Below are 23,279 nucleotides of genomic sequence, written 5' to 3'. Positions count from 1 at the left end.
TGCTGATGCTCCAGTCTTCCCTGTTGACCAGATAAACTAAAGCGTAGAGTTCTGAAATACACAAGTTATTGATAATCAGTATGGAAATGGGACTTTGCTCCCTGATATAGGAATTATCTCGGTGAATGCAAGGAATCAATATTTTGCTGGGAACATAAGACAAAATGGCTCCAAAACCCACGCTTCTTTGATTTATTGAACATATTTATAGAGATCACTTGTCGATTGGATTTGTCCTTTGCTGTGTGTCTAGTGTCAGAGAGCCCAAATGTAGTGAACAAAGGCAGAATGGCCTTTGTTCAGTAGGGGACTTGTTGAACACCTGTAGGGGGCCAGTGCTCTTCCAAGTGCTGGTGGATGTGTGGTGTGCTGAGTCCCTGCCCTCCTGGAGTGGTCCGGTTAGTAACAGGGATGCACAATGAGCCGAGGAGACACCGTGTCTGTGGTCTGTGATAAAAGACTGCACAGAGGCATAATGAAGCTGACAGCACACACTGTGTGAGGAGCCTTCCTGAGGGAGGGTGGGCAAGGTCAGTGTGACGGCAGTGGTATGCCCAGGTGTAAGGAGGCCAGACGCCAGGTTAAGCAGGGCTTCCCATGCTCAGGACTTCAGATGTACCTTGCCACAGGACTGCTGACTAGCAGAGGCAGGATGGAAGTCCCCAGTCAGTGTGCAGCGCTGCCACAGGGAGCCAGCGGTGCCTGGAAGGTTCTCCTGAGCCTTAATGGGTAGAACTGATGTAGTCCGTTTGAGCCTGGCAGGTGAGAGTGGACAGTGTGAGAGTCAGGAAGGGAAGATGGAGAGAGAATGGAACAGAGTGGCCCAAGAGCTGTCAGACGCCATCTGGTGACCGGAGCTGGGAAAATAGTGCAGACCAAATGATGGCTGCAGGACTCTGTCGTGGAGTCTGCCTTCTGATGCTCCCTCCAGACCTGTGCAAACGATGGTCTAAAACTTGATTAAACAAACCTCATATACAAAAAATAGATCCTTGGAGGATTAAATCAGTAGCTTTAAGAAACAAAAACAACTCAAGAACAGAGAACTAGATCCCTGGATTAGCTGTTGTGCAGATTTAAAGATGGGTGTGGGTGAGCACTAAGGTAGTGTTTGTCCTCAACTGCTGTGTGGTTTTGTTAAAGCTAATCTGGAATAGAATTTCAAAGCAGCAGGTATACAGGAGCAGAGGCATGCCCAGCTTAGGTCTGCACAGCTCTCTGTGCAGCTTCGGCTGAACCATTGTCTGTCTCTTCCTTCACTGGCTTCGTGAGCTTTTTCTCCAGCCATGTTCAGAGAAGTAAAGACACCCATACTGTCTTCTAAACTTAGCGTGACTTCATCTCCCTCCGCCAATGTTTTTAAATGGGTTCGTTCCTTTAGGTGGCAGGTGGAAATTTATAGAATGACTTTTTTGTTTTGTGTCTCTCACACATTTTTTTTTTTGTTTTTAAACGTTTGTGACTTTAGTTAAGAGACATCCTTAGTAGAAGTTTAAAATTCTGATTTACTTAATGCCTGTATCCTCAGTTCCACTTGGCAGTTTTAAATGGAAACACTGCCACCTTGTGGTGAGGATGGGGAAGTGTAACATTGGATGAGCTGAAAGCTACCTATGGGTATAATACCCGTTAAGATAGTGGTTCTCAACCTGGGGGTGGAATGACCCCTTCACAGGAGTCACCTAACACCATTAGAAAACACATATATTTACGTTATGATTCATAACAGTAGCAAAATTACAGCTATAAAATATCAACAAAAATAATTTTTTTGATTTGGGGGCTCACCACAACGTAAGAAACTCTACATGTTAAAGGGTCTCAGCATTAGGAAAGTTGAGAACCACTACATTAAGAGAAAGTGTCCTTTTCTGTCACCTCGTAACTAACTCGTCATCCTAACTGATGTTTTCTTAATGTTTTACAAAAGCGGAATTTGTCGCACACTCAAGATGAAGGAAGTGTGACGTCAGCTCAGAGGGAGCACCGCAGCTTTCAGGTAAAGAGAGAAGCAGGCGTGTGTTACTTGCCTGGCAAAGCACCACACAGCCTGAGGCTCAGCTCACACAGGCGCCTGCCGCCAAGTGTGGTGACGTGAGTTCAATCCCTGGGTCTCCCAGAGTGGAAGGAGAAAGGCTTATCAAGTGACCTCCTCCCACACACACATTCAATGAATTAAACAAACAAATACTTGTAACTCAAGAAGAAAAATGATTTGAATGTTGCTTACAGTGAGAAGAAGAGAGTATGCAGATTAGCAGGTGAGACGGTGGGGACCTTATAGAAAACTTGTCACGGTCTGCGGCTGGCTTTGCTCCAGTCCCCTCCTTAGGGATTGACTTTTCTTATGAATCTTATATAAATAAGTCCAATAACATTGAAAATAAATGTGTGATATAATATTACCATGTAAACCATACGTTTACGTGTACTCTAGAAAATTACAGTGCTTACAGTGAGAGCCACCAATGCTAGGGAAAAACAGCCCAAACTTAAAGTATCATTTGCCTCCACTGAGCTAACTGCCCGTTCACTTCATGCTGGCTAAAGTTACTGGAAGGAATTAGTACATGGGCTATATTGTAGTAAGAACCTTAATTAGTGTCCTTGATTGAACTACCTTCGGACTAAATGGGCCGCTACTTTCAGTCTGACAGATGAGTGTTTGGTTTGGGTTTTTCCTTTGTGGTGTAGCATAAGGAAGTAGACTATCACTGGTTGGGGTGGCTCATGCCTGTATTTCCAGTATTTGAGAGGCAGGGGTACAAAGGTTGCCATGAGTTCAAGGCTAACCTGGGCTATGGATGGATACTCTGTCTCAAAGAAAGGGCTTGGGGAGCAGGGGTGGAGAGATGGCTCAGTGGTTAAGAGAACATACTGCTTTTTCAGGGGACCTGAGTTTGGTTCCCAGCATGTATGAAAGGTGAGTTACAACCTACTGTATCTCCAGTTCTCGGGGATCTAGCGCCCTCTTCTGGTCTCTGGGGGCACTGCACTCATGTGGACATAGACACCCCTAAAAATAAAACGTAAAACATGTAAACTGTGCCCTTATATAGGAGATGATAGTGCTTTCTCAGAGCCATCATATGCGGATCAGTTTAGGAAAAGGTCTGGAACGCTCTTAAGTGTGGGAACTCCTAAGCAGAGGCTAAGAGTGCACATCCATCTGCCACCATGTCTCCTTCCATAAGCTGCTTGCATTTTTCACTTCTCACAGTGACACTTATGTGTTCTTGTTTTGCTCGAGCTCACCAGCTATTACAGCAGTGATTTTACTGTTGGTTTTCAGACTTCTCAGTCATGTGAGAGCTGCTCAAACTATTACATTGTTCATGAGGGATGTGGCCTGAAGCAGGGCATGTGCAGGGCATGTGCAGGGCCCTGAGCTTGAAACCCAGCATTGCCAACAAAACAAAATACACAGAACACTTTTTAAAAAATGTATAGTTATTTTATTTTAGTGTGTGTGTATGTGTGTGTGTGTGTGTGTGTGTGTGTGTGTGTGTGTGTGCCTGTGTGCATGTGAATGCGGGTACCTCTGAACCAGAAGACCTCAGATCCCCTGGAGCTGGAGTTGTAGGTGGTATCTGCCCAACATGGGTGCTGGGAACCGAATTCAGGTCCTCTGCAAGAACAGAAAGCACTCTCAACCATGGGGCTCTCTCTCTCCAGCCCCCACAAAACCCCTTTTCTATCATTTATGCTTTAAACTGTTCCAATGCCTCCCTGTGTTATTGCTCTGTTGTGTTGATTCATTTTCTTTATTACCAAAGGATCTAGAAAATGAAAATGAAGATTTGAGAGAGAAGCTGAGGAAGATTCAGCAAGAGCAAAGAATACTCCTGGATAAAGTCAATGGTTTACAGTTACAGCTGAATGAGGTAATAGCCTGAATTTAAAAAAAAAGAAAGAAAAAAAAAAAAAAAAAAGAAAGAAAATCCAAAAGTCATCTGCAGTCAGTCATTGCCTGCAGCTTCTTCTCTTCAAGTCAAGACACTAAAGGGGGTTAACTTGGGTTGTGGCCCTTATTGGGTATTGTAATCTTATAGGGACCACAAACTTCAAAGGAAGGGTGTGTGTGTACATATAACATTAAAGTATGTGTGTGTGTATACACATTAGCATTGGACAGTTGACAGGCTGACTGACATTTAGATGAGAGGACAGATCACCATGGGACCCGAGGGGCCTTCTTGTGGGAGATTCTGCTTCATTAAGTTTTGAAGGCAAGCCAGATGGAGTGAGGAGATAATCCAGGGGCATTGTTCCAAGCAGAGTCCCAGGAACAGTGACGTGTGGCATGTCCTCTGGTGTGTGCAAAGCTGGGTGTGTGGGCCTGATGGGCATTTCAGCAGTTGAGCCTGTGCTGCTCTTGCAGGGGTCTCAGCATCCACACCCAGCTGCTCACACTCAACAACCTGTTACTCCAGTTCCAGGGGCTCTAACACCCTCTTCTGACCTCCACAGGCACCTACACTCACATGCACATCTGCTTACACATAAATACACATAATCAAAATAAAATCCCTTTTCAAATGAATATGTAAGAAATTTCAAGCATAAGAAATATCCATAAGGCATTGTTTTTAGGAGGAAAGGAGAAAATACTGTAGCCTAGTTTAGCTGAGTCTCTCTTTGAGTGCACATCTTATCCAAGATGAGTTGTCATGGTGACATCTTGAGTGATGTTTGTGTTCGTGAGGAAGAGGTATGCCATGGTTGTCTTTTCATGGTTGTCTTTTCGATGCTACTGTTCTCTAATCTTGTAGGCTGAGCTGGTAGGCCCAATAGCATCGTCTTGCTGTGAGGCCGCCTTGGAGCACTCAGGTGTACAACTCCCGAGTTGTCTACTCACTCACCGAGGAAAACCCAAAGTATCAGATATCCTAAGAAAGCCTCAGGCCCAGGATATAGATACCAAGCACACATTGGAGAAACACAGAAGCAATGGATTGTGCAGGGAAAGGAAATCCAAAAATAAAACTCCACACTGTCCACTGTTAGTATTATCCATGAGACAAGAGGAAGTTTTATGTATGTGTTAAAAATAGGATGTTTAAAGAGGGAACATTCTGACTCCAAAAATAAAACTGGAGAAATGTCCCATAACCTCTGCAAAGGTAGGGACTTGGCAAGTGTGGAGAACGGGAGACGGGGAGCAGATGAGAGCCTCAGCCTCTGAGCTAATAGGTACCCCAGAAAGAGAGCGGAGAGGTAAAAACCAACTCTCGGGCTGAAGTCTGTTGACGGAGGCGGAAGAGCAGTCTAGAGATGTTTGACTCATGAATCAAGATGCTTTTGCAGTTAGAAGAATGACTGACAGCTCACAGGACAGATGCCGTGCCCAGAGACGTGTTTCCTCACACCCTTGTTCCCGGTTTTAAGGACACATACCACTCCTTTGTAAGCTGTTTCCCAGGCTTATCTTCTCTAAGGTAAATGTTCAAGAATTAAAACATGTTTCTTCTTCTTAATCTTAGGAGGTAATGGTCGCAGATGATCTGGAAAGCGAGGTAGGCTGCCACGTTCTATTTTAAAGCTTACGTATGTCTTGTAAATAGAGACCAGGACTGAAGCAGAGACTCAAGTCCTGACTGAGAAGGGCAGGAACACAGGTTCCCATTTGTCCCAGCCCTCGCTGCTCCACGCTGCCCCATGTTGTCCCACATTTGGGGGCCAGGTGCTCCGGTCCGTGCCCCACGTTGGGATGCCAGGTGACCTGGTCCATGTGGGTCAGTCAACAGGGTCTAGCAAGAGAGAGAGTAGGGATGGAGGGGCAAGAGATGTGAAGAATGGAGACAAGACAGTTGTCTGATCAAGTCCCCTTTATTGAAAGGAAATCCTGGGTATATATAAGTACAATCGGGGGAACGCAGCTGAAGCCACTTTACCACCTGTACCTTGCAGCTGGGGGCAGTAAACAACAAAACAAGATATGTGGGAAAAACAAGATGTTTAGCAGAGTGTGCTCAGCTGTTGTGGGCTGCTTGCAAAGCAAGTCTCTTGTCAGGGTATATGGTCCGAGATGGCTGCAAAGATGATAGCCGCTTTCTGCTAGGACTTGGCTCCCAACACCCATTTCAAATCAGATGTTTACTGCATCTCCGGCACAGGGTCAAGGCAGATGTTTACTGCATCTCCTGCACAGGGTCAAGGCAGATGTTTACTGCATCTCCTGCACAGGGTCAAGGCAGATGTTTACTGCATCTCCAGCACAGGGTCAAGGCAGATGTTTACTGCATCTCCGGCACAGGGTCAGCTTACTCTATTCCTCCCTCCCATTTCAGAGAGAAAAGCTGAAGACCCTTTTGGCAGCTAAAGAAAAGCAACATGAGGAAAGCTTACGAACCATCGAGGCCCTGAAAACCAGATTTAAATATTTTGAGGTACCAAAAGATTAAATTATTTTCTTTTATTCTTCGTCTTCATAGTGAGTTGTGGAAAGGGGCCTGATGTCGGAATTGAACTTGAATTATAAATCCACTCTTTTTTTAATGTTCCCAAATTTGCCCCCTAACTGCATGCCCCTTGGAGGCTAGGTGAGAGCATCTCAACTGGTGGCATGTAGGTGACATTTAGTTCCTTTCCAAACTCTCTTCCTGAACCTTCTTCCTTGTCTTGTACTTTTTCAAAACCTTACATGTTGTTTTATCTTGTGAACTTGTGATAGTGTGACTATAAAAATGGGGAAATGCCATGTAAGTGATCAGGGCGCCCCGGGCTCTCAGGAAGGGCTCTGCTGGGCTGACTCCTCTCTCACTACGGTCCAGCATGGCGATGCTCACTCTTGAACTGTTGATCTGGTTTGTGATTAGACAGATGTGTACATGTGGAAGGTCATGGCACTACACGGGTAATATTGGGATACGTCAGGAAATTTTAAAATGTAAAACAAAATAGTGTTTTAGATTCAGGAGTGCCTTCAAAGGGTTATTACAAGCAGCCTTAAAAGTTTCAGAGTAAGTTGAGGAGCTGAGGATATTTTCTTCGGTATCTTTGTTCACGGTCATGGATGACATTTTAATCATGGTCGTGAAGTCGAGCGGTAGGCGATGTTTTCACACTCTGGCTGCAGGCGAGGAGCTGCTCTGCATGTCACCCCCTGGCTGCACAGCACGCCTGCAAGGACACACATGTGATGCCCATACGAAGGCTTCCTTTGTATCTGTACTTAAAGGACTTCGGACAGAGATTTACCCAGTAAGGGGCTTGCACATCCTGCATATGAGTCCTTTAGAACTCTCAACAGGCTATAATAAACTATGGAAAAGTAACTGCTAGTTCAGATCTCAAAGCCAATATGCAAATTTTCTAAAACAGGTATTTATGTGTATGAATGTTCTGCTTGCATGCGTGTCTGTGCATCACATACCACGGGACCCATGGAGGCCAGGAGGGGCCATTGGATTTCCTGGAAGTGGAGTTAGATACAGTTGTGAGCTGCCATGTGGGTACTGGGAATCAAACCTGGACCTTCTGGAAGAGCAGTGAGTGCTCTTAACTGCTGTATTTATGCTTTTAAATTAAAAAAAAAAAAAAAAAGTTAAAAGTTGGTGGTGTGATCTCAGCACGGCTGATGTGTGTGCGTTGCTTCCGCAAGCAGGGGGTGTGACCATGTCCTGTGTCCTGTTTAGTCACTTTCCCGGCAAGACAATGGGAACATTTTCCTCAGTCAGTACATACTTATTGTGATGAAGTTTTATACAAGCAATGTTTTTTTTTTTTAAAGCAAAAGGAAAATCCCAGGCCCTACCTATATGTACTTATGAAATTATAGTCATTTAAGTCCTGCATAAATCATTTAAAGCCAACACTTCATATCCATGTTCCTGACCTCTACATCCATAAATTAAAGGACAGGAAATAAAAAAATTAGGAAATTTCTCCATTGAACATATGCGGATGCATTTCTTCTTGTTATTTTCCCCAAAATAATCCCACACACTATTTCTATGGCATTTCCCTTGTGCTGGACATTATAAATAATCTAATAAGTTAAAATCTATAGGAGGCTATACACAGTCCAGGCCGTGCTCTGCTCTGTGTCCAGGGAGGGATCCAAGTCTTAATACCTGTAGACACACAGAGCTGACTTGAGTGTCCACAGTATTCTGGTGGACTGAGTGTAAACAAATCGTTTGAAGGCATTTATCTTGTTCAGATCTGGGGGAAACCTGGGGACTTTTGAATGGGGCTAGTTTATGCTGTAGTTGAGAAATTAAGAAAAGACAAGAAAACCAAGTTAAGTTTTAAACTCCTGTATGTATTGTGTCCATCCACCCCCCACCCCCCACATACACATGTAAGTCCGTAAATGATTACAGGCTCTAGTTTTAAATGCCATGGAGAATGATCAGCTGGTCTAAGCTCACACATGCTTCTCCCTGCCTTTGGGGCACTGCATTTAGTGGAGGTGAGTTAGTTTAGTTGTGAAACGCTGGACTGTGGGTGATACTAATTTAGGGGTTAAACACTGGGCTGGTTTTGCCATGGTCTCCCAAGCTGGAGGCTGGTGTTGAGCTGTTAAGCCGACCCGCCCTGACCCTTGGGGTATAATATTTTCGCTTCTGCACTAGTCTTTGGACGCCCTCACTGGGAAAAGGGACAGTCCGAGTGGGCTTAAATGCTGGGAATCTGAGGTGTGTCTCTGCTCGTTTTTCTCACCACTGGTGTTTTGCCATGTGCAGGCCTTTGCCCTGGTTTAATTTGGCAACAACAGTTTCTGCACCTCAACAGCCTGCGTCTCAACAGCTTGAGAAAAATGGATTACAATACCCCAGAGTCAGTCCCAGCTGTGAGATTTCCAGTTGCAGGATATCCAGTTATGCATTGCCTTGCCTGTGGCCACTTCCGTCCTTCCCTACCAGGCACAGCAGGAGCAGAAGGGCGGCATCAGGCTCTCTGTTATTTCTCACTCAGTCTTGTGTTTAAAGCTGTGCAGTGTTTCCTTGAAGCACTTGACTGAGTTTGTCCGAGTGCTTAGAGAAGTGCCTGGTCCAGCTGACCCTGCCATCAGCACTCTGTCCTTTGTAGGCTCACAGGGAGGAACAGGCCAGAGGGGCAAGCCATGTGCCAGGGTATTTTCAAGGATGGGATCCTTTAGAACTGAAATAGATAGAGCATTTGACAAGTTGGGACTGCCTACACCTAAAATGTTTTAATTCACACTTCTGATTACAGAGTGATCATCCAGGATCCGGAAGTTATTCGAGTAACCGTAAGTATGAACGCATGGGCTTAAGTTCAGGACAAAGGGGGATGGCTTGCCTATAGGTTGGACCTCCCTGTACATGCTGCCACTGCATCCTGCAGTGTCAGCAGCCTGTTTGCAGGTGATACCCCAGCAGACGGAGGGGGAGGCTCAGAGGAGCACTGTGGCCCAAGGTGAAATGTGGCAGACAGGCACAGAGGCCCTGCATGCAGTGCCCATGGAGGCCGGAAGAAAGCTTTGGAGACCCTATAGAGATGACGCCCAGACAGTTGTGAGCAGCTATAGAGGTGCTGGGAACTGAACATGGATCCTCTGGAAGAGCAGCTGGTTCTCTTAACCACTGAGCCAACTCTTTAATCCAGGACTTACTTTTTTTTTTTTTTTTTTTTTTTCTAATGGAAAGAAACAAATACAGTTTTCTGATGGAGAAAAACTGATCTCAGTGCGGGTGAATGTTTCACATGTTTACAAGCAATTATTTACTTGTTATTTTAGGATAACTTGTCCCCTCTATTATTTTATTCTCCGGTTTGATACAATTTCCCTGGAAAGCCTGTCTTTTGGTTTCTCTATTAAGATCAACAGTAATGTTTAAACTGTAAATTTGACTTATTATATACAGTTTATTGTAATCATGTAGCCTATTTAACCTAGTAGCCTTACAGACTTCTTTTTAAAAGTATGTATTTTATTTTAAAATGTGTGTCTCTGTGTGGATAAGTAGTCACACAAAGGCAAGAAGAGGGTACCAGGTCCCCAGGAGCTGGAGTTACGGGCAGTTGTAAGCTACTTGATGTAGGTGTTGGAAATTGAATTCATGAAGAATAGCAAATGCCCTTGACCACTGAGCCATCTTTCCAGCCCAGTCTTATGTGTTTCTAAAAACCAACCTTAGATCCTGTTGTTGAAGGGAATTTCCTTTTACTGAAAAAGGAAGCATATGCCTACTTTAGAACAAGAACAGGTTTATATTGTGCTGCTTTTATCTTGATTATATTATAAAGGACAAGAAAAATATACCTACTTTTAGCCTACACTAGGCCAACTTTGGCATGAATATTTAAAATATCATTTATTGGTTTTAATTAGGAAAAGAAGACATGCTTCATAAACAAGGTCAAATGTACACGACAGATTCACAGGTAAGACTTTTGTTATTTAACTTAAAACCTGACTAAAGGGAGCCAGATGCGATGACAGTTGCCTTTGTAGGTGGATCTCTGTGAGTTCAAGGCAGACCTGGTCTATACAGCAAGTTCCAGGCCAGCCCAGAGCATAGTGAGACCCTGCCTAAAAAAACCAAACCAAACCAAACCAAAATAAAACATTTTTTAAAAAGAAAGCATTTTGGTCTATCTAAAAAGAAGAAACCATCGTATAACTGCCAAGTATGTTATCACTGAGTAAGGTTTTTATGGTCCAGGTTGGTTTTGCTTTTTTAGTTTAATAAAAGTACAGTTTATTATTTCTGAGGCCCTGTGTTTGTGGTGACACCGCTGTTTGCGGTGTCTTAAACAAGAAATTGACATTTCTGCCTGTCCTCTTTGATCTCCAGCTTCCTCACAGAATGTTAACTCTCCTTGTGCACCCATGTAGAAGGGCACAGGTGTGAATCATCCAAAAATAGTTGGGGCATTGAAACGTATTTTTCTTTGCAATTAAATATTTATCCTTTGTTTTGAAAATAGACTTACTTCAAAATAAAATTTCCAAGCGGTAGAATGTTGGCTGATTTTCTTACCTATTTACCCAGCATGCATAGAGTCTTGGATCCCATCCCCAGCACTGCAGAAACCTGATGTGCTCGAGAATGTCTGTGAGGTCAACAGTTGGGCGGTGGGGGCAGGAAAAGCAGACGTCCGAGGACAGCTTTAAATACAGAGATTTTTTTGAGGCTAGCCTCAGCTACTGAGACTAAGAAAAGAGTAATAATGAAAGAGTGTATGATGAAGACCCATGAGTCTTTAGTGGGGAGAGTGACCGGAGTGTTTGGTAAGACTGGATAAATATCTGATTGTAATACGTGTAATGGCATGGGAGGTGTGACTCTGTATATGCAGTTTCTTGGCAAATTATACTAGTGTGAGTTCAAAGATAACTGGGCAATTGAGAGCTGATCTAGAGGCAGACCAAGGCTAGGAACGTATTCTATTTCTTTCCCTTGATTTAGAGCAAGACAGTTTTAATTTACACAAATAGCTTTAAACAAAAAATTCTACCCATTGAATAATAGGGTGTCCCTATGCCCAAGGCATTTATTGATGAATTAATACTTATAAAAAACATTGTCACTAGATGGGAAAGTAAAAATAGTTATATCAAGTCTTTCATGATTATACGCCCTGATAGTTGAGCTATCTCTCTCAGAAGTTTAATTATACTTCTTTTCTGTCAGCATTCATTATTCAAGGGAACAAGGTATCCATCAAGTTTTATATTATGTGCTAAGATTTCTATTTATCTTCCTGCTAGAAGGGAAATGTATGTCTTTTTTTGTGAGTTGATTGACATTTTCCTGACAGTTCTCACACAAGGCGGGCTTATTTGGGTGGAATTTTTAAAATTTAAAGAGGATTATATTGGAGTTAACAGTGAGGGCGCTCAGAAGTCACATATATGTTATTAGATATTTAATGATGGGGCTGCAGAGATGGCTCAGCGGTTAAGAGCACTGACAGCTCTTCCAGAGGTCCTGAGTTCAACTCCCAGCAACCACATGGTGGCTCACAACCATCTGCAATGCATACAATTCCCTCTTCTGGTGTGTCTGAAGACAGCTACACTGTACTCATATACATAAAGCGAATAAATATATCTAAAGAAAGAAAAGAAATTTAATGATGTGTGTGGATCAGCCAGGTGGCTTAGCTGAAGAAGGCGCGCACCCGCAAGCCTTCCGACCTGAGTTCAAACCCTGGGACCTACATGGTGGAAGGCAAAAAGTGATGCTCTAAATTTGTTCTCTTACCTAGTATTTGTGTACCTCACAAAACAAAGAAACAAACAAATACAAGTCTAATAATTCTATGAAATTATTGACACATTTAAAATGCAGTGTTGACTTGGGGGTTCTGATGGCTTGCTTTAGAACCTGAAGTTCTGGGCAGATTCTATACCATGACATTTGGAATGCTGAGCGTGTACTCTTGGAACTCGTGTTCTTGTGAACGTAGGCACGCTGACTGGAGAAGGGAAACTGAGCACAGGGGCCACAGCTAATTTCCTTAGACATTGACTTAAAAGAATTCCCAAGCTGTTTTGAGTGTAATAAGGAAATCCTACCCAGAATTGTTTTTCTTACCCAAAATTGATCCTTTATTTTTCTCCTCCCATCTCTCCCGTTTTCCTAATCTGAAAACTCTTTGATTATTGATGAGGGTAGATACCGTGTAGAGCCCTCTATGAAATAGAAGTCACTACAGTAACAGTAAGTTCTGTGATTATTTTTTTTTTTGGCAGTGTACATCACCGGGCATACCCCCCCATATGCAGAGCAGATCCATGTTAAGGCCTCTGGAATTGTCTTTACCAAGTCAGACCTCATACTCTGAAAATGAGATTTTAAAGAAAGAGTTGGACGCCATGCGAACTTTCTGTGACTCGGTGAAACAGGACCGACTAAAGCTCCAGAACGAACTGGCTCACAAGGTCGCCGAGTGCAAAGCCTTAGCTCTGGAGTGCGAGAGAGTCAAGGAGGACTCGGACGAACAGATCAAGCAGCTGGAAGATGCCCTCAAAGACGTGCAGAAGAGGATGTATGAGTCCGAAGGTAAAGTCAAGCAAATGCAGACCCACTTCCTCGCCCTCAAAGAGCACCTGACCAATGAAGCGGCCACGGGGAGCCACCGCGTCGTGGAGGAACTGAGGGAGCAGCTGAAAGACATGAAAGGCAAATACGAAGGCGCTTCAGCAGAGGTGGGAAAGCTGAGGAGCCAGATCAAACAGAGCGAGATGCTGATAGGAGAGCTCAAGAGAGATGAGGGCAGGCTGGTGGAAGAGAATAAGCGATTGCAGAAGGAATGCAGCACGTGTGAAGTCGAGCGGGAGAGGAGGGGCCGAAGGGTCGCGGAGCTGGAGGGCCAGCTGAAGGAGCTGGGGGCTAAGCTGGCCCTTTCCGTCCCCACAGAGAAATTTGACAGCATGAAGAGCTCGTTAACCAATGACATCAACGAGAAAGCGAAAAGGCTGGCAGAGGTGGGGCGGGACTATGAAAGCTCACAGGGGGAAATTCGACAGCTGAAGAGGGATCTGGAGAGTGTTAGGGCCCAGCACATCCGATCGGAGGAGCAGGAGCAGCTCAGGAGCAGGTTGGAGCAGAAGTCGGGAGAGCTGGGGAAGAAAGTATCAGAGCTAACCCTCAAAAACCAGACGCTACAGAAAGAAGTGGAGAAGCTGCAGGCAGACAACAAACTTCTCACCCAGCAGGTGCACAACCTCACGGTGGAGATGAAAACGTGCTATGTGCCTCTAAGGGTCAGCGAGGAGATGAAGAAGTCACATGACGTAAACGTGGAGGATTTGAATAAGAAGCTCTCGGACGCCACGCAGAGATACGCGGAGAAGAAGCTGGAAGCCGAGAGACTGCTGGTGGAGAACGATAAGTTGACGAAGAATGTCAACCGCCTGGAAGCTGTGTTTGTAGCTCCCGAGAAACATGAAAAGGAGCTAATGGGTCTGAAATCCAATATCGCGGAACTGAAAAAGCAGCTGTCTGAGCTTAATAAAAAATGTGGTGAGGGGCAGGAGAAAATACGTGCACTTCTGTCGGAAAACACCAGCTTGAAAAAGACTATGAGTAGCCAGTATGTGCCTGCCAAAACCCACGAGGAGGTGAAGGCCTCCCTGAACAGCACATTGGAGAAAACCAACAGAGCCTTACTGGATGCGAAGAAAAGGTTTGATGACATGAGCCAGGAATTTTCAAAACTAAGAGACGAGAATGAAGTATTGAGGAGGAACCTGGAGAACGTTCAGAATCAGATGAAGGCTGACTATGTGAGCCTGGAGGAACACTCAAGAAAGATGAACACGGTGAGCCAGAGCCTGAAGGAGGCTCAGGATGCCAACGCCGCCATCCTGGCCGACTACCGCCAGGCCCAGGAGGAGATCGTCACGCTGCATGCTGAAATTAAGGCCCAGAAAAAGGAGCTTGACACCATCCAAGAGTGCATCAAGCTGAAGTACGCTCCCCTCACCCGCTTGGAAGAGTGTGAACGCAAGTTCAAGGCCACAGAGAAAGGGCTGAAGGAACGGTTATCAGAGCAGGCGCACAAGTGTCACGAGAGGGATGAAGAGGTCAAGAAAGGCAAGCAAGAGAATGAGAGGCTGAGGAAGGAGCTTGCTGCCCTTCAGAAGGAGCTGCAAGATAGGAATGTTCTGATGGAAGAGGCCAGGGAAGCAGAAAGAGCACTGAGCGGGAAGACAGAGGAACTCAGCAAGCAGCTGAAGGACCTGTCCCAAAAGTACAGCAATGTGAAGACTGAGAGAGAGAAGCTGGTGGAAGAAAAAGCCAAGCAGACCTCCGAGATCCTTGCAGCCCAGAATCTTTTGCAAAAACAGCCGGTCCCACTGGAGCAGGTGGAGGCTCTAAAAAAATCTCTCAACGGCACCATTGAGCAGTTAAAGGAGGAGCTGAGGAGTAAGCAGAGGTGTCTGGAGAAAGAGCAGCAGACGGTGAGCCAGCTCCAGCAGCTGCTAGAGAATCAGAAGAACTCCTCTGTGACCCTGGCGGATCACCTGCAGCTAAAGGAAACCTTCGAAAAAGAGGTCGGAATCATGAAAGCCAGCCTGAGAGAAAAGGAGGAGGAAAGCCAGAAGAAAACCAAGGAAGTCTCCAAACTCCAGACGGAGGTTCAGAACACCAAGCAGGCGCTGAGGAACTTAGAGACCCGAGAGGTGGTGGACATGTCGAAATACGAAGCCACCAAGAGTGATTTGGAGACCCAGATTTCCAACTTAAATGACAAACTGGCCAGTCTGAACAGGAAGTATGACCAAGTGTGTGAGGAGAAGCTCTCTGCCAAAGACGAGAAGGGGCTGCTCCATCTCAACCTCGAGCAGGAGATCGAGGATCAGAAGGAGCGGTGTGACAAGTCCCTGACAACAATCATGGAACTTCAGCAGAGGATACAGGAGTCCGCCAAGCAGATCGAAGCGAAGGATAATAAGGTTGGCACGGTGTAGACCATGAGGCTGGGTGGGGGAAACCTTAGTGTAGGGCTGTGGGTCCTTACTGTAGAACCCCACAGTCAGGTCTACAAAGCCATTAATGAAGCAGCACCCTTCCAGCTTGACTACAGGTGTGTCAAAAATTATAAATTGAAAGAGGACAAAAATCAAAGGCGTTTCTTCTGTCTGTCCCCTCAGCTGATGGTTAGGGACAAAGGGAAGACTCAAGCTCACTTTCTTGTAGTGAGGAGTTGGAATCTTGTGGGCTTCTGGCTGCCAGAAGCCAATGTCCCTGGGGAGCATCCAGAATCCACCTCCCTACTCACACCAGTACGATGAACCCAAGCCACCATGTATTCTACCCACAGGCGTCCCCACACACGTGGTCTGGGATGCTGGGTCCTTTTGTGCTTTGCTGGGTTCTGTGCACCTTTCCTTTACCCTGCAGTCCCCAGCGGCCAGTCTAACCTATAGCCAATAGTTCCTCTCAAACTTCAGGTTCGTTTTAGCTTTGCCACTCGTTAAATTAAAGCATTTTGGGAGCAGGATTTTTAATTTATCTTTCCCTCTTGGTTTTCTTCCTTATGGTCCAGTTTTACAGACTAGGTACACAATAATATTTTTGAAGCTGTTAGATGTCTAGTTTGTACCATGGAGATGAAAAATGAAGACTGATCACAGCTCAATGTGTTCATTAAGTAATTATGAAATGGCCTCCATGCGCTGGAGAAATTTGGAATGAGTAAACGTGGCCTTGGCCCCCGCCCTCCCTCAGCAGCATGGCTTCGCGTAAGATCTAGCATTTAAAGCCACTCAGCTTCCGTGCAAAGTTGTTAGGATGCAGAAACACACCACTGTGGTAGCTGTCTCCTGCATCTATTCATGCACATTGCCAGATACTAAACGGTGCAACTCCTGGGACTGCAGAGGCGGCTTAGCAGTTAAAAGCACTTGCTGGCTGCTCTTCCAGAAGACTGAGCACTGATGTTTTTGGTCAGCTCACAACCCGTCACTCCGGTTCTGGGGGGTGGGAGCATGATGCCATCTGCTGGTCTCTGTAGGCACTGCACACACACAGACACAAAAATAGATAAATTAAAAAAAAAAAAAAACTATTTGAATAAATAATACAACCCTGGATAAGAAGAAAGCACATAAGTTAATCCTGTGTGCACATGAGCCAAGGTTTCTTAGTTTTCATGCTCCATCTAATAAAACCCCTTTCCAGTGTTCAAAACATCAGAGGCCCTTTCATGCTTGGAGAAAAGTAAGCTGGTGCTGTAGTCTTAGGGCGTTCATGATGTTTGGCCTCCATTTGGTGTTGTCTTTGGAAGAAATTTACTGGAATTAAGTACAAGAAATTGAATGAATAGTATGCTGTGTATTCTGTTGGTAGAGTCTTGGCAGCATCTTCCCCGCTGTTTTAAAGTTTGTGTCTCAAGTGAATGATCTCTGTGTGAGGATTTTTTTATCCGCACACTCTCTGTGGGGTACACTTTCTTACAATCTCTCCCTGTCTCTCAAAAGATAACCGAACTTCTGAATGATGTCGAGAGACTAAAGCAAGCACTCAACGGCCTTTCTCAGCTCACCTACAGCAGTGGCAGCTCCACCAAGCGGCAGAGCCAGCTGGTGGACACACTGCAGCAGCGAGTGAGGGACCTGCAGCAGCAGCTGGCTGTGAGTGTCCAGGGTGCTGAGGGGTGGGGCCTGCGGGGTGAGCAAGTGTGTGTGAGTGAGCGTGTGTGTGTGTGTGTGTGTGTGTGTGAGAGAGAGAGAGAGAGAGAGAGAGAGAGCAAGAGCATGTGAGTGTATGAGAATGTGTGAGTGGGTGGGTGTTATGTGTGTGTATGAGTGTGTGTGTGGAGGGGGGTATATCTGTGTGTGAGTGAGTGTGTTTTATGTGCATGTGTCCATGAGTGTGTATCTATGTGTGTGTCTGTGTGTGAGTATGAGTGTGTTGTGTGTGTATGTATCCATGAGTGTATGTGTCCATGAGTATGTGTGTATTTGTGAGTATGTGTGAACTATTTCTAACATGCATAGTCTGGGGTCACATTCCAACATCCACTTCCCAGGAAGGAATGGCTAGTATCAACTGGGATCTGGTTCTGAAGAAGGAAGAACTTGGCCTGAGTGTGTAAAGCATTTTGGTGGATGAAAGGGAGGCAGAGGATCTTCCAGGCCACAGAAATAGTATAAAAAGATCCACAGAGGTGGGATCTAGCTACCATGACCGGGGGTGACAAAAGGCAGGCCTAGTAGACGCAGTAGTGCATGCCTGTGAGAGGCATCAAGAGCAGAGGTTCTGGGAGGTGACACAGCAGGGAACAGCACTGGCACGAAAGCCCAACAACCAAGGAAGCCACTTAAAGGTGGGGTGGGAGGGGAGACCTCCCTCCAGAGTCACATTCTAGGGGTCTAGGACTGAGCTAGCTCTTCCCTTTTGTCAGTGCTGGCTCAAAGACTCCAGGAGGACAGATGCCTCCTTATGTATGAGAGAGAATCCAAGCTTTTCAGCTTCAGAGTCCAAAGAGCAGAAGCCATGTCTTTTTAAAAATATCTATTTTTATTATTTTAAGTCTTTGTGTATGTGTGTGTTCATATGCACCCCCATTCCCATTCATGTCCTCCTACACTAAAACAGTATGCATGATAATTAATAATAGCAACAACAACACTTTCTTTGTTGTCTTGTTGTTGTTGTTGTTTATTTTTAAGACTCGAGTTTGAGAGCTGGAGCAGCAGTTAGAAGTATATACTACTATTGTAGAGAACTCAAGTTCACTTCCTAGTGCCCACATTAGGCAGCTCACAGCACCCCATAACTGCTCCAGGGAATCTGATGTCTTTGGCCTCTATGGGTTCTGCATAGACACAGACACACACAGTGATCCCCTGAAATTTGGGGCAAATGGCATTGCTTTCTTGGGAACATGAATATGTATTAGGGAAAACCCTAAACTGTCTCCATCATGTGTAATTCGGCATCTGCCCTTCTGTTCTAAGGGTGGCCGGAGCCCTTTAATAACCTGCCAGTCTGCAGCAGGCGGTCTCACACTCACTGCTACACATGCTGTTAACGTTAACGTTCTCCTCTGTCTGCCTTCCCACGGTTCTAGGATGCTGACAGGCAGCACCAGGAAGTCATCACTATCTACCGGACACACCTCCTCAGTGCCGCACAGGTAGGAACAGCTGTGTCTTTGGAAAAGACTATTCATTTTAGGGAAAAATAAAATACTGTTTTTATTTTTTTTTTTGAATAAACGTACATGCGTGTAATCGACATTTGAAGTTGCTCTAGCCCGTATGCTTATTTAAAAATAATTGTGTTTCTTTTAATCATGGCTTGCATATCTCCCAGAACAATTTACAAAGCTACACAGCAACACAACATCTTAAATTTAGTGTTGTCTCCATCTGCTTGCCACTCATCCGCGAGACAGTTTGGCAACACACGATGGCAGCTCACGTTAAGTGTTGCTAGCTGGGATAATGCCTTGACATCACACGTGGCTGTCAGCGAGGGGTGGGGAGGGAATAGAGGGGGCTGCATATGTTTCCTGATGGTATTGGGGGGCATTCTTTGAAGGAGAGAACATTCGAAAAGTCAGAAAAGGACAAAGGGGATATGCACAGAATTGTAAGAATTTAAGGGAAAATTGGTCTGTTATAATTGGTTATTTACTTATGGAGCTTTAAACTCGGTGAAGCAAAAGATTGTAAATCCTCTTCTTTTGTGTTGTCCTGAGAAGGCCTGTAAAAGAAATATGCTAAGAAAATGTTTAGGGTGTGAGAGATGGGTTGTTTCTGCTCCGTGGCAGCCATGTGAATAGTCTCCCGCGGTCTCAGAATAGATTGCACAGGAAGACGTACTCAAAGAGACAGCGTTGGAATCACGAGTGGGGGATACTAGAAGTTATTTGGATTCAAGATGTGTTAGCCACGCTGTTCTATTAAAGCAAAACAGGAGCAAGGGGGAAGAGAGCAAATTTCAAAGAAACATGACTTTAAAAAAAAAGAGAGAGAGAGCTCAATTGAACAGTAAACGTACTTTCTGACATCAGATTCTTAAAATCAGTAGTCCACTTTTCCTCTAGGGTTGGAGGGAGTTCTAAAAAGAGGGACAGCAGGAAGGATGCTCCCTGCTGCCCTCTGAGCGGGTAGGACATTTGCTGAGCTCTGAAAGATTATTTCGAGTATTAGAGCTGTCTCAGTGGGCAACAGAACAGGATGTTTATGAGAGGATAGAACAGCACAGATCAGGCTGCAGAGATGGCTCAGTGGGTTAAACACACTCGCTGCCAAACATGGGGACCTGGGTTCTGATCCCAGAACCCATGGAAAGACACAGGCATGGCTGCCTGAGTGCCTGTGAACCCAGCTCCCAGGGTGGCAGAGACAAGAGGATTGCTGAGACTTGCCACCAACCCAGCGTTAGGTTCAGTGAGAGATGCCATCTCAGGGAATAGGGCAGAGAGTGGTAACGCAGGGCACCTGATGTCTTTTGCACACTTGCACACGCACACACACATGCCCGCGTGCGCGTGCGCGTGCGCGCACGCGCGCACACGCGCACACACACACACACACACACACACACACACACACACGTACACTTTTCTACACATACAGACACACAAATAAACGGAAACTGGATACTAGAAAGGATGAGAAACAATCTTAGTCTTGGCCAGAGGGGGGCAGAGCAAAACACCATGACAACGTGTGAGACCTTTCTACTTCGCATCCTGTGCCCTTCTGAAATCTAAAATGGTTTTCTGCTGAGTCCTAATGAAGCAACTGCAGCACTTGGCATCTGAAGACGTCTTGCCGTCTGGCATGGTGCAGTTAACTATGGATCCAGTTTAGTCAACTGTGGCTAACATTTGAAATTTAAACACCCTGCTGCTGTAAAAACAGATTTGGGAGGTAAAACTTTTTATATTCATAGACGTGTCCTGCCAAAACCTATTCAGATGCTTTGGTAATAAATTAATAATAAAGAAGATAGCAGAAGCATGTAAGCCTGCCACAGATTTGCATCTGCTTAACCCTGCTACTTAAAAGTGTGTGTGTGTGTGTGTGTGTGTGTGTGTGTGTGTATGAGCGTGTGGATGTGTGTTGCACACACATGCGTATGCAGGTGCATGTGGAGGCCAGGGTAGGACATTGTCTTTCTTACTCTGCTCTGTCCTCATTGCCTTGAGGCAAGCTCTGTCACTGAACTTGAAGCTCACAGTTCAGCTAGGCTGGTCAACCAGAGAGCTCTTGGGATCCACTCGTCTCCAGTCTGCAGTGCTGGGTTATGGGGCTCATACAGCTTTGCCCAGGGTGAATCCTGGGGATTTGAACCCAGGGCCTCAGATTTCAGAGCTACCACTCTTAATGCACTGAGCTGTCTCTCCAGCCCCTACTTTAAATTTTTTAAATGGTTTCTTTTAAAATATAAATGACTTACACACTCAACTTTGTAACAGGAGAGATGCCGGTCTATAAGGGGTACCTTTCATTATGGACAGTTTTGGCCAAGTGTTTGGAAAATGGGTCTTTTATACCTAATTGGGTGGAAGTGTAAATTGTTATTTCTAATAAGGAAAATGTTGTTGTCCTTTGAAAATTCAGATACTGAGCTGGCTGTTTGTTACTGTGTCTTGGTTTTTTGAGACTGGTCTCACGGAGTCCAGGTAGCCCTTGAATTCCTTCCTGATATTCTTGTCTCTGTTTCCTGAGGGCTGGCATTATGCTTGGTCACTGTCCACCCAGTGCTGAATCTGACTCTGGAGCCAGCTACTTCTTCTCCAAGTGCCTGGTTATAAAGATGTATATATGTGTATGTATGTATGAAATGTCTGTCATTAGGGAAGAGGCAAGGAAATGTAATATGTCTGTTCAGTGGATATAAAAATGGGCAGTTGCCTGGCTCTGGAGAAGGGTCGCCATGGCACTGAGAAGACACCGCAGGGACGTGTCATCCTGATGATGTAACATTATAAGTATGGGAATTATTTTTCCTCAGTTGCTTTTCTCCTCAAAGGGGCAAGGCATGGAGGTGGCTGAGTGGGCAAAGCACTTTTCCTACAAGCTTGAGGACCAGAGTTCAGATCCCCAGTACCAAGACACTGCTGAGGGGTTGTGGCAGCCTGTCTCTAAGCCCAGCTGTCACGCCTGGGGCATGCTGGGTAGGGATGCTCACCAGGCAAATGGCAAGCTCTGGTTTCAAGTGACAGACTGCCTCATATAGAAGGAAGAGAATGCTTGAGGGTACACACACACACAAACACACACACACACACACACACACACACACACACACACACACCCCACAACAGCCATGGGAAATGTTCATGTAGGTTACTGTTTGTAATGTTCACTGCAGAGGCCACTGCTGCCCATCGGTTTTCTGGTCGTGTTAGGAGCGCGCGCGCACACACACACACACACACACACACACACACACACACACACAGACACACACACACACGTGTACTTACTCCTTGTGACCTGATGCCTTCATTTCCCTTGTAGAGTTCTTCTGGGGTACTCTTACAATGATGAGGTGTGCCCTAGGACAAAGGCCTCACCTTTGCAGTTCAGTAAAGATGACACGTGCCCTCTTCCTTCCCTCCAGGGTCACATGGATGAAGACGTGCAGGCGGCCTTACTGCAGATCATACAGATGCGACAAGGCCTCGTGTGCTAGCGTCAGCTAACTTGGAGCCTGGCCTGCTGGTGCTATGCATTCTGGGTGCAACTCTGTGGCTCTTCTGGGCCACACTCTGATAGTATCAGTAAAATAAACAATATTTTGTTCCATTGTTGAATTTTATTTTGCTGAGACGAGTGTGTTGCTGAGTTTTCCGCTGAATTCAAAACTGATATTCCATGCACACTCATTCCACACAGTGACAAACAGCATGTGCCATGCTTTGCCTCAACTATAGCTTTTTTATTTGTATTTTTTAATTTTAATTTCTTTTTGTTTTGTCTTTTGAGACAGGGTTTGTCTGTATAGCCCTGGACATCCTGGAACTCATTTTGTAGACCAGAATGGCCTGGAACAGAGAACCCCCTGCTTCTGCCTCCTGAATGCTGGGATTAAAGGCATGCACCACCATGCCCTGTAACTATACTTTTTAGAACTACATTTTAAAGATAGTTGTGTCCCTATTAAAATATGAGCCATTTGAATGGGTCCATATAAAAAGGAGTTTAGGCTGAAATAGCATTGAAAGATTGATTTTTGGGGAACTTACTTTAGTTGATAGCTACTTTTAAATGACTCAAAAGACCTTCCAGGGGCTGAGGAGATGGCTCAGTAAGGAAAGTGATTTCTAGGCAAGCATGAGGATCTGAGCTCTGTCCCCAGAACCCAGATTCCCAACCGAAGTGTAACAGTAACATCTGTAATTACTTGAACCTGTAATCCCAGCGCTGAGGAGGCAGACACAGCAGACTTCTCTAAGCCTCAGTGACTGGCCAGTCTAGCCAAGTCAGTTAGCTGCAGGTTCCAGGAGAGACCCTGTCTCAAAAACAATGAGATGGGGGAGAAGTCGACTAAAAGATGCCAGATAGCAGCCTCCCGCCTCCACGTGCACATTCACCTGTGTCTGCACACAGACTTACAAATGATTTCTCTTCCTGTGATCCTTAAGCCTTACCTGTTTTGCAGGAGCGGATTATGTGGCTGGCCAAGTGCGTCTCTCTCTATTGAGCAGTCTAGCGAGTGCTTTGCCTTTGTTCTCCGTCTTACGTTAACACCTTTTAGAGTAGATTTCTTTTCATATATGTTTTTGCAGTGCTAGTTTACACAGCTCAGGGACAGGTGGGAACAGGCCAGCTGAGGAATCGGTAAGAAGCTTTGCGTCCCGGTCTCTGCAGCAGCACTTAACGT

At 45.3% G+C, this 23,279-nt stretch overlaps 1 protein-coding gene across 4 annotated transcripts in view; it reads left to right on the top strand.

Annotated features, from left to right (window-relative positions):
• The window catches only part of Uaca (uveal autoantigen with coiled-coil domains and ankyrin repeats), an 88,186-nt gene extending 65,985 nt beyond the window's left edge, over positions 1 to 22,201 (top strand). For all 4 annotated transcript variants that reach the window (XM_076925443.1, XM_076925442.1, XM_076925444.1 and 1 more), the window contains exons 10-19: positions 1,931 to 1,999; positions 3,777 to 3,884; positions 5,484 to 5,516; positions 6,291 to 6,389; positions 9,184 to 9,220; positions 10,304 to 10,356; positions 12,674 to 15,382; positions 16,910 to 17,062; positions 18,505 to 18,570; positions 22,017 to 22,201. In XM_076925443.1, the coding sequence (XP_076781558.1) occupies positions 1,931 to 1,999; positions 3,777 to 3,884; positions 5,484 to 5,516; positions 6,291 to 6,389; positions 9,184 to 9,220; positions 10,304 to 10,356; positions 12,674 to 15,382; positions 16,910 to 17,062; positions 18,505 to 18,570; positions 22,017 to 22,088 (3,399 nt within the window). In that variant the 3' untranslated portion in view covers positions 22,089 to 22,201. The remainder of the gene's footprint in view (positions 1 to 1,930; positions 2,000 to 3,776; positions 3,885 to 5,483; positions 5,517 to 6,290; positions 6,390 to 9,183; positions 9,221 to 10,303; positions 10,357 to 12,673; positions 15,383 to 16,909; positions 17,063 to 18,504; positions 18,571 to 22,016) is intronic.
• The last annotated feature ends 1,078 nt before the right edge of the window (positions 22,202 to 23,279 follow it).

This window comes from Arvicanthis niloticus, chromosome 26 (genome assembly GCF_011762505.2).
Source record: "Arvicanthis niloticus isolate mArvNil1 chromosome 26, mArvNil1.pat.X, whole genome shotgun sequence".
Taxonomy (NCBI): domain Eukaryota; kingdom Metazoa; phylum Chordata; class Mammalia; order Rodentia; family Muridae; genus Arvicanthis; species Arvicanthis niloticus.
Note: the sequence above shows the minus strand (reverse complement) of the source record. Positions and strands in the feature narration are given on the sequence as shown.